Source organism: Gallinula chloropus, assembly GCF_964237585.1.
Source record: "Gallinula chloropus genome assembly, chromosome: 5".
NCBI classification, from domain to species: domain Eukaryota; kingdom Metazoa; phylum Chordata; class Aves; order Gruiformes; family Rallidae; genus Gallinula; species Gallinula chloropus.
The window spans coordinates 73708673-73724149 of NC_140090.1; the positions used below are offsets into that span (position 1 = coordinate 73708673).

The 15477-nt window shown below is 35.6% G+C and overlaps 1 protein-coding gene across 1 annotated transcript in view; it reads left to right on the forward strand.

Moving 5' to 3' along the window:
* ATRNL1 (attractin like 1) overlaps positions 1 to 15477 on the forward strand; it is a gene marked incomplete at both ends in the record, with an annotated part of 499083 nt that overhangs the window by 206399 nt on the left and 277207 nt on the right. Inside the window, 3 exons of the mRNA XM_084265269.1 lie at positions 3987 to 4081; positions 4719 to 4797; positions 6030 to 6187. Coding sequence (XP_084121395.1) covers positions 3987 to 4081; positions 4719 to 4797; positions 6030 to 6187 — 332 coding nt within the window. The remainder of the gene's footprint in view (positions 1 to 3986; positions 4082 to 4718; positions 4798 to 6029; positions 6188 to 15477) is intronic.

Below are 15477 nucleotides of genomic sequence, written 5' to 3' on the forward strand. Positions count from 1 at the left end.
CTCCAAAAGTGTAGGATGAAACAGGTGGAGTGAGGAAGGAAGGAGAGTGAGACAGGCAGCAGCAAGACACAATAGAGACTTCTTTACAATAATTCTTAATTTCTACTGTCACTTTGAATTTCCTTTTGTATTAGTTTTAATAAAACATAGCTTTAGAGTCTTCCAGAGATTTGGGATGTGGAAGTTTTGGCCAACCAGAAAGTACCCTTAGTATGAAAGTGAACCTTCCTCCAAGCTGTGAAACTTCTTCAGCATACTCATGCAGTTCTCCAAAAGATGGGAAGATCAGTGTCAGCTCTTTCATTTGCACCTGACCTCATTTCACTGTTGTATCGTAGAACTGTGTTAGGCAGTGCTCTGTGCTTCATTCAAGTCATATGCACTTGAGGTATCTTCCCTGAATTAGGATCATCTATGAAGAGATATGTATTTCTGCTTCTCAGCATCCAGTCAGAGGTCAAGAGGGAGATTCAATTCTTTGTCCCTCTCTACTGCAGGTCTTTCTGGAGTAAAAACCTTCCAATTTGTGGTTTTTACTTCTAAGAAATGTGTTTCTGAATAGATTAGTGAAGATGATCTCTTCCTGCTTTGTCAGGCTGGCTTGGCATAAGTTAAAGGTCCTTTAGCACGTTTGAGGAATCCCAGGACAAGATCCATGTGTTGGCATGCAGAACTTTTGAATAACACAAGCTCTGTTGCTCAAGGCTCTTGGAGAGGAGATCTAATGGCTATTGTGTGGGATATATCTTTGGTCTCTCTTCGATACTGTTAATGGAGTGTTGACTGCTTAATAACTTCATAAAATACTTTGGAATATTTTGAGTATAGGAGGTGCTGTACATAACCAATTCTTACTGGTTTTTATGGTTTACTGTTTCAGCTCTGCTGTAGGTAAAAATGCAGTATAAAAAAGTGGCAGTATTTGTCTGATTTGTTACAGACAGTAAAGTTATGAGGAACTGTATACTTCAACATATTTAGTCAATGATTATTCCTGCATTCCTAGAAAAGTAAGTTTCTATTTTCTTAGCTATTAGCAAGTAAAACATAAATTAAAAAAAAGCCTAAACAAGCAACAAGAAAACAGCAGCAACAACAAACCCCAGGAAAAAATTAGTCATACTGTTTTAAGAGTAAATGACTGAAGGGTTTTTAAGCCTGTGTGCAGAAAAAGGTGTTCATTCATGATTGGGAGACAGAAATCCTATGTCTATGCCCAGTTTTGCCTTATGATGAGATCTTAATTATATATTACTGCTGGGTTTTGATATACTCTGCATCTCTGAAATGACAGAATCTGGGCTTGGAAGAAGACAATGACATTTTAAAATACTAATTTTCTATATATTGTGAGCAAATCAACAATATCTTGTCCAAAAGGCCTTCCTGCATCTTCATCCTTTGCAGTAGCCAGAATTCCCATGGGAGTGCATGTTCTAATGCTTGTCCACCATACATTTACAGTAACTCTGTTGCAAAGATTCATGCTAAGATGGTAATTTGTATTTTGTGGGACCTCAAGTTAACAAGATCAGGAGATGTAGCATATCCATACATTATTCCTAGCCTTTTGGCCTTGCTACTTGTGATTATTAAAGGGTTTATTAATCTCTTTAATGGGGGTCAGTCTCTGCTTGCCATCTTTTGCTGTCCTGCTACCTTTAAAGATGTTCTGGTGCAATGGTAATCTTACTGCTAAATATGTAGATATGGCACACTGTTATTAATAGAGTCAATGACAGTTTATTAATTAGATTTGCATAGCTATAGAAGTGTAGAGTAGTATTAATAAATGGGGGTCTTTTAATATTTATCCATCTTTTGCCTTTATAAGCTTGCAAAAACCTGATCAAAACTCGTTATCTAAGACATCTAGATCAACTTATTCTTATTTGAATAATGGAACTGTGATGGCTAATAATAGAGAAAGTAGACTTTTCAGCTTTGAAGGTCAGGGTAATTCCTTTCATCTATCTCCTTTATTTTTAAATTTTCTCTCTACACTCAATGTAAAATAAAACCCAACTAAAACCCCCATTTTCTTTAAGTATTAAGACAATACAGTGGGTTGTATTCAAGCTTCATTGACCAGTAAGCTTTTTCTCCTTCTGTGTCAGGTTTCCCATGGGATACAATAGTGTGTATTTTTTCGGATGATGTGTTGCTACAGAAAAGGTGTTTGTCAGCAGTAAGCAAACTATTGAGTCCAACAAAAGGCTGACACAGCCTTTTCCTGCTTTGACTTAATCTTTCACTCTCTTTGTATTTTTTATGATCACATATTTTTTTATTTTTAACACGCTGCTTGTGTGGTGTTGGTGACTAGTAGAATGTCATCAGGAGAGGGGAAAAAATAGGGCTTCAAAGTTATTCACTAGGATGTAGCATCAAAGATGGTATGCATCTAAGTGTATGTTAACATGCACAAAATATGAATCTGAATCATGTACACTTGAAAGACACCTCATTATTTCCTGTGACAGAGGAAAAAACCAGATCCCTTTCATGCCTTTAGAACCATAATGGTCAGAGTTAGACAACTTATTCTGTTAGATCTGAAGATATCTGCCCCTTTAACAGAGCATTCAAGATCCATCCACTACCTCCACCTCTGTTTCACAACTGACTATTGCACAAATCTTATTAATCTGCTAACAATATTTTAATCTCTGAGGGCTCAACTGATTCTTTACTATGACTGCAGTGAACACTGCCCACTGGGAATCCTACATGACACCCTCTGTTTATTGCAACAACAGTCATCCCTGGTGACTGGGTCATCCTCATACTTTTTAGAGGTGCTGAAAATCTGCTTCACCCTGGTGAATCCACCCCTACTCTTTTCTCCTGCAGAAAAGTTTGCTTAGGGTCATTAGTAGTGCTGGGACCCAGCTAAGGGTTAATCTCATTCCTCTAATGTCAGGAACACAATGGGATAGCTCAAAATTTGTCGTCCGAGCAGTGATTTTATGCTCCTTCCAGGAAGGGTTGTGCATGGTCTGTGTTCTCTGATGATGGTCCTCTCTCCATTCTGCACCTATGCAGTTGACTCTTAGAAAATTTTTCAGAATTCTGGAAATTCAAAAATGATGTTCTTGGTGCTCACAGAATTTCTCTTAAAAATTCCACTACGTCATTTTATTATTAGCAACCTTATTTACTGTAGTATCATGCTTTCATACTATACAATTTTATTGTAGATGCTACTTTTTTCCCAAAACTCTAAACCCAGTAGTTCTAAAATGTGTTGAAGTAATGTAGCCATTTATATAGCACAGTAAAGCGTATAACTGTGAAACAGTAATATTTAAATGCATTTTGAACAGAATATTTGAATAATTATCTCAGAGGAGAATTAGGGAAAGGATAACACACAAAGAATACTTTATACTGTGTTTTGGTATACTTACTTTAGAATGAAAACTGGAGAGGGACTGTTTACAAGGGCTGCCGGTGGACACCTGCTCCACCATGGTCTCCACAGGCTGCAGGGGAATCTTTCTGGCACCTGGGACACCTCCTCCCTCCCATTCTTCACTGATCTTGGTGTCTGCACATTTTCTTGCATCTTCTCACTCCCTTCTCTGGTGACAAAAAGCAGCTGCTTGTGTTTATTTTCCTTTTAAACGTGATTCCCAGAGGCGCTGTGACTGTTGCCGATGGGCTCGGCCTTGGTCAGCAACAACTCTGGCCGTGAGCTGGCTCCTGTTTGCTCTCTTGGGCCTGCAGAGACTTTCTAGCTGCTTCCTGCAGAAGCCACCCCTGCAGCCCCCCCTTCTCCACCAGCCCCCAGCCACGCAAAACCACAACATTTTCTTAAATTTTTTTGTTACCACTTGATAAACAGAGAAATGCATGTGAATAATTCAGATTTGTAGATTACTCCACGCTTTCTAAAATTAAAAAAAAAAATATAGGTGGTTGTATAACATTATCAATATGGATACACTTGAATCTGTTTTATTTTTAATTTGTTTTGCCCACAGACAGCCTTTTGATTGATTACCAGTTTACCTTCAGCTTATTACAAGAGGATGACCGCCATCACACTGCCATAAACTTTATAGCAAATCCGGAACAGGTAAGAAAATGTTATTAAATTCAGGCCAGGTTTTGAGAGTCATGGTGAAGGTTTCCATTGTATTCAACCATGACTAAAGGTTTGACAAGTGCCTGTAAGGTATTAGAATATTTTACATATTTTTAAAATCATTCTAGTGAATTCATTGAGAAAACTTTCTGAATAGTACTTGTACTTCAGATCAACTAATACTCCAAAAAATAGTAGCTGGTTTATTTTATTGTTGTTCCTATTCATAAAAAATTTCAGTATCTTTCTGAGATGAATTAAAGAGCTATACTTTTCACTTAAGAAATCTTGATTAGGAGATTAGAAAAGTACTTTTTGAATTCTAATTAAATTTTAGGCATTTGCTATGTATTATTTCCTTAGGTTTATAAAGAAATTTATTTCATTATTTTTGTCACAATCTGAAAAGATAGATGGTGAAGTTATGTGCTCACTTGTACCCTGTTCCTACTGAGCAAAAGGGAGGATTGCCTTTGGCTCTGAATTGTTGCCAATTCTATTTAAGTTTAAAAGGAAAAACAGAAGATGATTAAAAGACTGTATTAAGTTATCTGCAGTAGAGTTATATTCAGTACATTCTGCTATATTTTGTTAACTTCAATATATTTTCTTCTTTTTTTTAATCCAGTCAAATAAAAATTTGGATATATCAATTAATGCATCGAACAACTTCAACCTCAATATTACATGGTCTATTGGTTCTACAGGTGAGGGTGAATTTTGGTATGATGACTTCTGTCCATATGATTTCATGATCTTTTAAGCTATTTTAACCTGATTGTCTCTTTGTGGCTAATTTTGATAATAAAACTTTACCAAATGTGTTCTTTTGGCATTATCATTATACCATTATTAATTATATTATTTAAACCTCAGATGATAATTTTCAATCTGAACAAAGCTTCATTAATATGTTAACTTTCTCTCCTATTCAATTAAAATTACTTTGGTAGGAAAAGCTTGTAGTCTATTTAAATTTTTAAAATGACAGTGTTATGAAATGCTGTGATTTTAATTAAGATAAATTGCTTTCTTAACTACTGCAGAGACTGAGATTTTAATTTCTTTGTTTCAGTGTTCAAGCTAAAAATTTAATTATTAACCTTAACATTGATATCAAACAATAAAGTTCTTCTGTGTATGCTGATATAAGGAGCTGCTTATCTATTTTTCTCCAACTTTGAACCCCATTACTCTTCTTTGTTTTAGTAACAAGGAAGAAAAGCTTTATTTAGACCGTTTCTATGAATTGGTTCTATTGACTTTCTGAAAACACATCCAAGGAGAAGCATGATGCTTAAAATGGAATTATATTAAAATAAAAAAAAAACCAACTTTTTAGATAAAGTTCAGAGTTTGTTTTACATAAACTAGTTAATTTCTTCATCAATGTAATTCTGAAGTATTTCAACATACCATAGTTAGCAAACTGTCTGCTTTGTCTTAGTACATAGAAATGCTGTCTGCTTTGTCTTAGTACTCATACATTTGCAAAATAATGATGCATGTTTATTAGTAGATACGTTATTAAAGCTTTCATGAATAATTAAAACCCTACAGCAATAATATAAGAGGTAGAAAAATTCACTTTCAAGATTTATTAACCTATGAGTTTTACAGAAATGGAAAGTTAGTAGTGGAAAGCATATTATCTGTTCAACTGAGCAGAAAAACTTCTAAACTTCATGTAACTTCTGTCAATTTTATGATTCATTCATAAGCTTTTGAAACCAGAGTGAGAGTTTCTGTGAATTCTTTGTATGTATATAAAATATATATGACTTCCCATGTAAACTGCAATAAAAGTTTATTGAAGTTGTAGAATGAAGGCACCAATAGTAAGTCAAGAATTTAAGTTTCTCATGCAAATTTATTTTGGCACCTTTAGTGGTGATTGATATCTGTCATAAATACATTTTTTATATATATATATTTTTAGCTGGAACAATATCTGGAGAAGAGATTCCTGTTGTTTCTAAAGCCAATATTAAGGAATACAGAGATAGCTTTTCCTGCGAAAAATTTAACTTTCGGAGCAACCCCAACATCACTTTCTATGTTTATGTCAGCAATTTCTCCTGGCCAATCAAAATACAGGTTAGTATAATTGTTTTGTGATTATAAAGATGTCTTACCTTTACATTAAGTTTCATGGGTTTGCTCGTACAGAAAGTATGCACATATTATTATTTGCATGCTGTGTTTTCTGCGTATAAGGATTATATTATGATGCTTGTGCTTTCCAGAGCAATTCAGACTTCAGGCTGTCAATTTTTAAAATCTGAAGTTAAACTTATTGAAGGAAAATATTTATTTTTTATATGTCTGTGTGCATACGTTTGGGTTTATACATTTGGGTGTATAGATAAGAGGGCATACAAACATTTGTGTGAAACCTTTCATTAATCGTGAGCTTTCTTAGCTGCTGGTTTTCTTAAAGGTTGAGTGTCTTTATCATATTACAAACTTCAGTTAACACTGTGTATTTGGCTAGAATTTATATTCTTCTTAGACTTTATTGGAATCAATTTCACTGAATATTTTCTGGAATAGTGAGATACTGAGCAGTGGCAGACAAAAAAAATCAATGCGGTGATGGTTGGTGTCTGTGTCCCCTCAGAAGTTTCAACAATATTTATAGTTACCGTTACTATAGCTGCATTCATAAATACCATCTTTCCTGCACCAGTCAAGGAGCTCTTTGTGTGCATTACCATACAGAATAGCTGCCATACAGAATTAATTCTTAGATTTTTAAAACAATAATAACATTTTCATAATTCCTGCTGATTTGTACAGGAAACCAGAAGATGTGCAAAATTCTTGCCACTTAACCATAACTACAAATATTCTGCAGATGTCCATTTTCATAGAAAAACCTTCGATTTTATAAAATACAGAGGTTGTTTTGTGTATATATGTGTATGTGTAAATATAAATTTGTCTGCTGAACAGCTTCTTGGGTTTAAGGAGTCATCTGTGTAAACTGGCAGAGAAATTTTTTCCCTGTATTGTGTTAAGTAAAGCTAGAGTTTCTTAAAAGTATAGATGGATTTGTGGAACTTACATTTATGCATACACTATTTTACATAAAAAACCCCTCTGAAGGTTAGCTGCTTTCTTTTACTTTGGATATGAGGGGTATTTTTTACACTAGCTGATACCACTTTCTAAGGACAGAAGACCTTACATTGCCAAATAGCCTTCTTAAGCAACCCATGAAGCAATTTAAGCTCTAAGTGCATTACACACTCCTTTCACCTTTAAGATTGGAAGGTACCTGTGTCATCATTGTAGGACAAACTCTATTTAGGTGATGTATTCCTAAGGCATGCAACTCTGTCAGATGTTGGCAGATTGCAGCCCCTTCTGCTCTTTCCACTGCAGATAACACCTTAATGGCAACATGTTTTAATGCATGACATAGGGAATCCCTGAACGTTGCTTACACACCTTTTTTTTTTTTATTTTAATCAGACTTCTCCTTGTCTGTCACAGTTACACAGACTTTTTATCGTGTTTATTTTTGAGGCACATTGTAATTCATCAGTTTAGACAGCTCTGTCTCAGAGATGATGATTCCTGTCCAACTAATTTTTCATAAGAAGTCTTCTTCAATCTAGAAATTAGGTAATTCCAATTTTAGCCATCGGGAAAGGAATGCTGAAGTCCAATTATAGAAACTGTTTCAGGATGTTAATATTGTCCTTTGTATTTGCCTTCCTAAATCAAAAAGACTGTTATTTACTGCTCAACATCTTTATACTGTGATTTTATTTTCCTTTTCCAAGGAAATATCTGAAATTGACATTACCCATCTAGCAGTAGATGAGATCTTCAGATGGTAAATGGGGCAGGGAGCTTTTCAGAGAAATCCAAATTTCAGTTTATAAGTTTACTTTACAGTTCTGTACAGTATAAATTAAAAAAAAAAACAACATGAGCCTTCCTGTGACTTAGGGTTAAAAGGGAAGTCACGATTCATCCCTATGCAGGAGCTGGTTTCCAAAGCCAGTACTAAATGGGCTCACAGTTATAATATTTATGATTTTCCACATCTACATCTTCTATTGTACCTGATTTCACCTTCACAATATGCGAAAGTGGTTGATACCAGTCTACTGTATTAGAGAGCATCCATTTAAAGGACAGTATTTACAAAAACACTGTTACTGCTATATTGGTGAGAGGACTCTTTGGGAGAGTCAAGATACTGATGTTGGATTTGAGTTCTTGTTTAGAATGGGTAAGTCCTCTAGATGGTCTCTGAATTAATTTTCAATTGGTCTAGAAATTAGTTTCCTGAATTAGCCACCTTTGTCTTTCTGTGGTGATTAGATAGCTCCATGTTCTAGTGCAGGGCTTGGATGTCACAGAAGCTGACCTGTGCATAAATGGTCTTAGACACCAAATGATTTACACTGTAGTCCTTTCCACTAATGCTGTCACGCTGCAGATTTTGTTGGTTAAAGCCATAGTGGTGTTTTATACCAACTCAGCACTGAAGGTTTCTTTTAATCCTGTTGAAGCTAAGGAAATAACTCTGGCTTCCTTGAGAGGTACTTGTTCACAGGAATAGGTAAGATAGCAACATGAAATTTAGCACATGTGTTTTAAACAATAATTTTGTAGAGGACTAAATACTCACTTCAGCACATCTAGCATTTTTCAAATGCAGAGTACTCATCTCCTTTATTTACATTATTCATGGTCACTTGCCAAGATAAAGAATGAGTTCCTAAGGAAGCAAAAATAGTGACCTCCCTTCCCTTGTAACTGGTGTTTCAAGTTGTGTTGCTGATACGCATGTCACCACTCTCCTTTACACCTACTGTTGTGCTGGCACCAGAGCTCAGTTTACTTGTGTCTTTTGTATGGCTGTTGGTGTTGGAGTTACTGCTCTCACCATTTTGGTTGCTATTGGAGAAGGAACAGATACAAGAGAGTTTCATTTTCTGTCAGTCACCTATATTTTTGCATTCACTTCTCTTCAAGATTTTCCTGACTACAAAGAAAAACTGTACATCCCAGCAGGTGACTTTTTATTTGGATCAATGGCTCACAGTTGCTTCCTCAAGTACTTTTATTATGCGTGTTACCTATTCAGCAAGCTTGGAGTTTTTTTCCCTATGTCTTACTAAATCCCATGTGATTCTAAAACAAAATATCTTCTTTTGAAATATGATTTCTTGACTTTGAAAAAAGCACAAGTGATGGTTGTATCTATACAACAATTTCCTGGAGATGTGCTGTTCTGTGATAAGTCTTTGCCAGAAATTATTCAATAACCCATTTTATTTTTGTCACTGGTGAGTCTAATGACCTCATGGAAACTACATAAGAAATTTTCAGTCTCAGATGAAGTCTTTCTCTCTTTATAAAATTGTAGTCTAGGTTCCCATTAGTCAGCACCCTTTTTCTGTTTGTAAATGCTACAGGCACACAGCTGGGTGCTCAGTCCATCAGAGCACTCTGTAATCCTCAGGAAAATGCTGCATTTAAATCTCTTGATGCTAAAAGCATTTTATTTAGTTATAAGATCTGTTCTTCCTTGACATCAAAGGAGAAGCAGAAATGTGACATAGATGCATAAGGGCTTGTTGGAAAGATGGTGATATGGGACGCCTTCAGCTTAGAGCTGTTTCCACAAATAGATCTGTTATTGGGTGTACTGTGGACAGCCACCAGTATTTCTCAGAAGTATGTAATAATTATATTCTGGCACCCAAATATTTGGTATCTTCCTGTTGAATCATTGGAAGAGTTTATACCGTGCTTTTTCCATTTCTTGTAGTGCAGCATTGACTGGAAAGTAAGGATGAATACAGAGCTTCAAGCTTAGCTGGCCCTTGCAGCAGGAGTTTATGCATCTTTTCAGAGGAACTCTGTATAAAGTATCTTTGTTATGAGAGGGTTCAAGTAATAGGACATGATTTATCATCCAGGCTTACCGTCCCTACGTCTGTCAGTCCCAACCCTTGAGGCGTACCATGTCTTATAAATCTGTGAAATCGGACGGTGTGAGAAAATGCCGTTGCCTTAAATAGGCTGGATGTCTGAAGAGAATGTGTGGCAAAGCCTCATAACTTGTTTCTGCTCATTTTTATTTTGTTTTGAGAGTAGATGTAATTCAGACTCCGCTGGTAATGGAATTTGAAGGCTGTAACATTTATTGAAAAACAGTAACTCAGGCTGCAGCAAGCACCTCAAATAATGGTCAGTGGTCCCTGAAGCAGCAACAGTCATAAAGCTTGGGCTTTTGACAGCTATGCAAATATTAATAACAGCAGTAGCAACATGTTCTTTAGTCTCAGGAAACTAATTTTATAGCGAGGGATTTTTGACATTGAAGCTGATAACAGATGTCTTTCCTTTTTTTTCCATCAGTTTCTTCCATATTCTGAAAAGTAACAAGTGCTTATGAAAGAAGCAAATATCCCTAAAACACTGTCCCAGCTATCTGGCTGATGTACTCTGTCCCTAAGGACAGCAATAGCATTCCTGCTTGTGGATCAGCTGCTTTCATGCACCTATATCTCTTTATAACTGTCAAACTTCTAAGTCTGATCTCACCTTGTGCCTGAGCAGCAAAATTCTCGACCAGTTTTAAAGCTATATCTGGAGATAATAAACTCTTCTACTAGTTAGTTCCTTTTCACCCTAAAGTGTAAATGAAAAATTCACAAGTGTTGGAGTTTTAATTGGCGGGGTCAGTTTAAATTATATGGTTCTACCTCAGCAGCAGAGCACTGATGAGCAAAATAAGGTTTGCATTTAATGAAAATAAAACCCTTTGTATTCATTTTTGATCATAGAATAGTTAAGCCCTTATGTGTTTCTATAGCTTAGAACAATTGTTGTTACGGACATGTTAAACATGATGGTAGCATACATGTAGAAGGCCCAAATGTGTTGGAAAGAAGGAATGTAATTACTCTTAAACAAGCCTACTGCAAGCTTTAGTAGCATATTTTGTTGGGTTCTTTTTTTCTTCTGTGCCATTTTTTATGAGGAAAGCTCGATTTGGCACCTTGTATTAGTTTGTATGCCAGAACAGAATAATGAATTATGGTGAAGATTTACATTTTATTTGTGTGTAGCACAACAAATAATCAAAACTACTTCATATATAAATTTTCAAGGGAATTTTTTTAAAGTGGAAACTAGTGTTCTTTCAGCTCACTGGCTCCCTTTTCAGAATTGATTTTCTCTCCCCTGTTAATAGCCTGCCTGTAGCAACTGAAGGAGGAGTGTAATGTAAATCAAGAAGCATATCTACCCTTGTAATAAAATTTACTGTGTATCATAATTTATTTCTTTTTTGTGTGTGTGTTTTGGAGTTCATTTTGAATTTTTGACATTCACGAATGACTGACTGCTTGGAGCTTTTACAGCAGTATAAAACTTGTCAGTCACTGCCTTTAGAAGTTACAAAAGCAGCACAGACCTAATTACCAAATTAACAAATAAAGATCAGAACTTCTTGGGTTTTAAAACCTTTTGGCATTTTGCAAAGGTCAAGATTCTGGAATCTTTGCTTGGGAAATGTATATTTATTCACAGGTGGTTGTGCTTGTACAGAACCTCCTCCCATCAGTGATTGCGTAGCTAAATCTAATCTCTCTGATTTATGGTGAACGATTCAATTTCTAAGTGCCTTAATGGTTTTCATAGAGGCTGCTGAGTAACTGCATATAGCTATGTGTGAAGACACTGTAATTCTTGAAACACTAAACAGGTATTGATGATGAAGTGGATACATTAGCTTCCAAAATGACTTTGATGTTTTCTTACAGTAAATATAAAATCCTTCTTAAAAAGAGGTTTGAAGGTTGCATAGCAAGAACAAAAACCTGGGACACCTGGGACAAAAACCATCATTTAGTTACAGTTCTGCAAGGAGCATGATTTTTCTTTTGAATAGGAAAAAAAAACCCAGGAAAAAAGGCATCTACAGTACCGAGTGGGTTAGAGTTTATAGATGATACAGGTATAGCCTAAAGTATAAATATATACTTAGCTTCAGTGTTCAATAGGGATGATAATATTGTGTAAAGTCAGGATTGATAATATTAATAATTAACATATATTAATGAAAATTACCTTCAACATAGTTGGATGCAGAACTTGAGCTTAATGTGCTCAGACTAGGCACCAGGTAATATCCATCCTAGAATCTGAAGGAAGTGAGGTGACATTGCAAGGCCACAAGCAGGAGGGTAAGACATGAAATTGGAGAAAAGCAAATTCAAGTTCATTATCTGAACATAGCAAGGAAGTGATTCAGGTACCAACAGATCTAGTGGTATACAGTGCTTTGGAAAGGATTTTGAAGGTTATAGTGTAGTATTTACTATTCTGCGTGGACATTAGGCATTAAGTTGGACAGTACAGGTATAAAATGTGATTATAAAGTAGAAGGACATAGATCTGAATACACAGATTCTGGTAACAGATCACATGACTGCTCATGGTTCATTTGCACTTCGATACTCTGCCAAAGTGGCTCATCTAATGACCTTGGCGTAGCAGAGTGGAAACGATAGTTTGTTTGACAGAAAAAGTGTGGAAGCTCATGCTTATATCTGCTGTAGGATTTTTTGTTATATCTGATAAATAATAAAAAACGTATTTTCATATATTTTACTTAATTCAATGTAAATAGTTTTTACTCAAGATAGATTTTTAGAAAAAAACCCTCCATTAACTGAAGGAGTAAAAAACTATTTTAAATTGGTGGGTCAGCAGCATGGAGGTAAGGATTAATTTCTTTCAGTAGTAGATTCTAAAACTAAACTCCATTCTGTTTTTCACACATTAAATACCATTATTAAAAAATCTGTGTTGTAGTTAACGTTATTACAGGTGTATCTGTTACGTGTATAATTATTCTATTATATAAAGTAGTTGAAAATTACTACCCAAATGTGGACGGTTAAAGTAATTATGATTAGCTTTTTTCTTTCTGAGGTAATGATATCTAATACCAGAAACCTACTGGTTCTTACCTTGGAAAACTGAGTCTCTATAATATCTGTAATTTACTTCCTTGTAGTTGCAGGGCCAGTTGTGTGGAGAATAAATAGTAAGACTGTGTATTATTCCCCAAAACTTATGCCCAAATCCAATACAGAGTTTTCCAAAATGCTTCCCCAAATGCTTCCCATGAATCCTGAAGTATTGTTAAAATGAGGACGTGTTTTCTGATGTTTAGGTTTTATTTTTCTTTTTCAACAAATAATGACAGAGCTGTTAACTTTTGTCTTAAAATAAACTAGAATAAGGTTGCCAACCATGTTGGGCCAAGTTGTACACTACTCCAATAAATGTAAATGTTAGTTTCATTACTCTCCCTGGTACATTTATTTTCCCAATCACGTTAGAAAAGGTATAATATAAGGCACAAGAATATCTGCAAATGTTTAACATAGTTAATGTATTTCTCAGAAAGCAGAAGCACTATTAATAGTTAAACTGATGATTTAAGGGAACCAAAACACCTAATTAAGAGATAATTAGTCCTGAATGATGCATAGTTTTAATTGGTTTATAATTTAATGCCTGAGATAAGAACTCCTGTAACTGATGTGCCCATTGTATAGGGCTTTCTTTTCCTGACAGACCAAGACACCATCTACTGGTATCTGTAGAACAGAGTATAGATGTATAGATACAGTATTTGCTCATAAAAATTATGCCCCTCTGATGTTTAGCAAGTAGATATTGAGATTTTTTTCCTGTAATTTCCATTTCCCTTATCTGCTTAATTAAGTACATTTCAGTTAGAACATTTAGAATTAAATAGAAAATATTGCTCAGATAGCTATTATTTGTTCAGGACTTTTGATTAGCTATAGGAAAATAAATCAATTATCCTGGGATTTTTTGGAGCAATATATGACAGGGTATAGAAAACTGTTTTTTAATAATAAGAAAAAAACCCTTCAAAGATTAAGATTCTCCCTGAAGAAAACACCCGTGCCTTGTTGAACTGCAGAAACCTGTAAAAGTCATACACAGTGGCTCCCACGCAGTCAGAATAATTTGAAAGTAAATGTTTGGCTCACAGGGAATCAGAGTGGAAATAGGAAGATAGTGGTAGGGAACAGATATTGTCATCCTATTTATCCTGACTGCCCCTTCTAGAAATCTTTGTTACCTTCTTAAGCAGGATTTGTAAAAAAATGTGAACAACATGCAAGAGTTCTGTTTCTTGGGGTTGTTGCTTTTTTTTTTAATTTGGATTTTTTGCCAAAGATCCACATTTTCCAACATTTCTTAATAAAGAAAATGTTGCATAAGGTGTTTTTGAAGTTGGTTTCTTGAGAATGCCACATCTTCTGAACAATGATGACAATCTTGTCAGCCTCACCAACATGATCATAGTCCTGACATGGAGAAGTGTCATGAGTTAGAGTATCTTTTGAGTTTCCTAAGGGCTTCTGGTTCCAGCTGCTTTTGCTGATCAGGGTGCTCTGAACTGTCACTTAGAGCTACAAGGTACTTGGACTACTGTATCCCCTGTCTGAAAACACAAACCAGAGCTCATTTACATCATAGGATTGTCCTTCAGCAGCAGCACATGGTCACTTGTGCCATGAGGCTCCAAATCTTACCTCCAATCACAGAACCACTAAGGTATGTCATGGTACATATGAGCAGCAACCCTGGAAACAGTAGTTTCCATCTCAAGCTGAACTTGACAGCAATGACTGGAAACACAACTCTGGGATTTAGTTTAGGACTTCAGAGCTTAATTCCTCAGCCTGTGGCAAACTAGCTGGAAACTGTTGAGATACTTCCAGCTGAGTCCACTGAGCGCTCTAACTCTCAGCTTTCCAAAAGCACAGAGACTCCAGAGATTGAGGCTGTTTATCTGCAAGAACATTCTCAGGAGTGAGCTATGGTGTCATCAGCATCCTCAGCATGAGGAGTCCTACCTTAGATTAAGAAGACATTCATGCTTAAGGATTTTAATAAAATGTTTATTTTAGCGACTGGTATTTTTGGCAGCACTCTAATGTGTAGGAGTTATAGTAATCATGGATGCAAGTATATATACTACTAGAAGAGAGTCCTTGAGAATGGAAAGCAGTTGTCTTACGTTGTTGTTTGGGACTGCTTCTAAGGTATTTTTGTTGTTATTAGGTATGTCGTGTAGACCTCTGTTTTTTGCAAAGCCTAGGTAGTAATCTTTTAACTATATGGTCAATGTATTGATTTCTACGATGAAATAATAAAATATCAGTCAGTGAGAGTCCAGGATTTTCAAATCCAGAGTCATTCCATGGGTTTTTGTTGGTTGACTAATGCTTGTACGGTTTGAGTTGAGCTAACTGATGTGAAGATGCGAGGAAGTCGAAGTTGGGCACAATCACAAGTTCTTT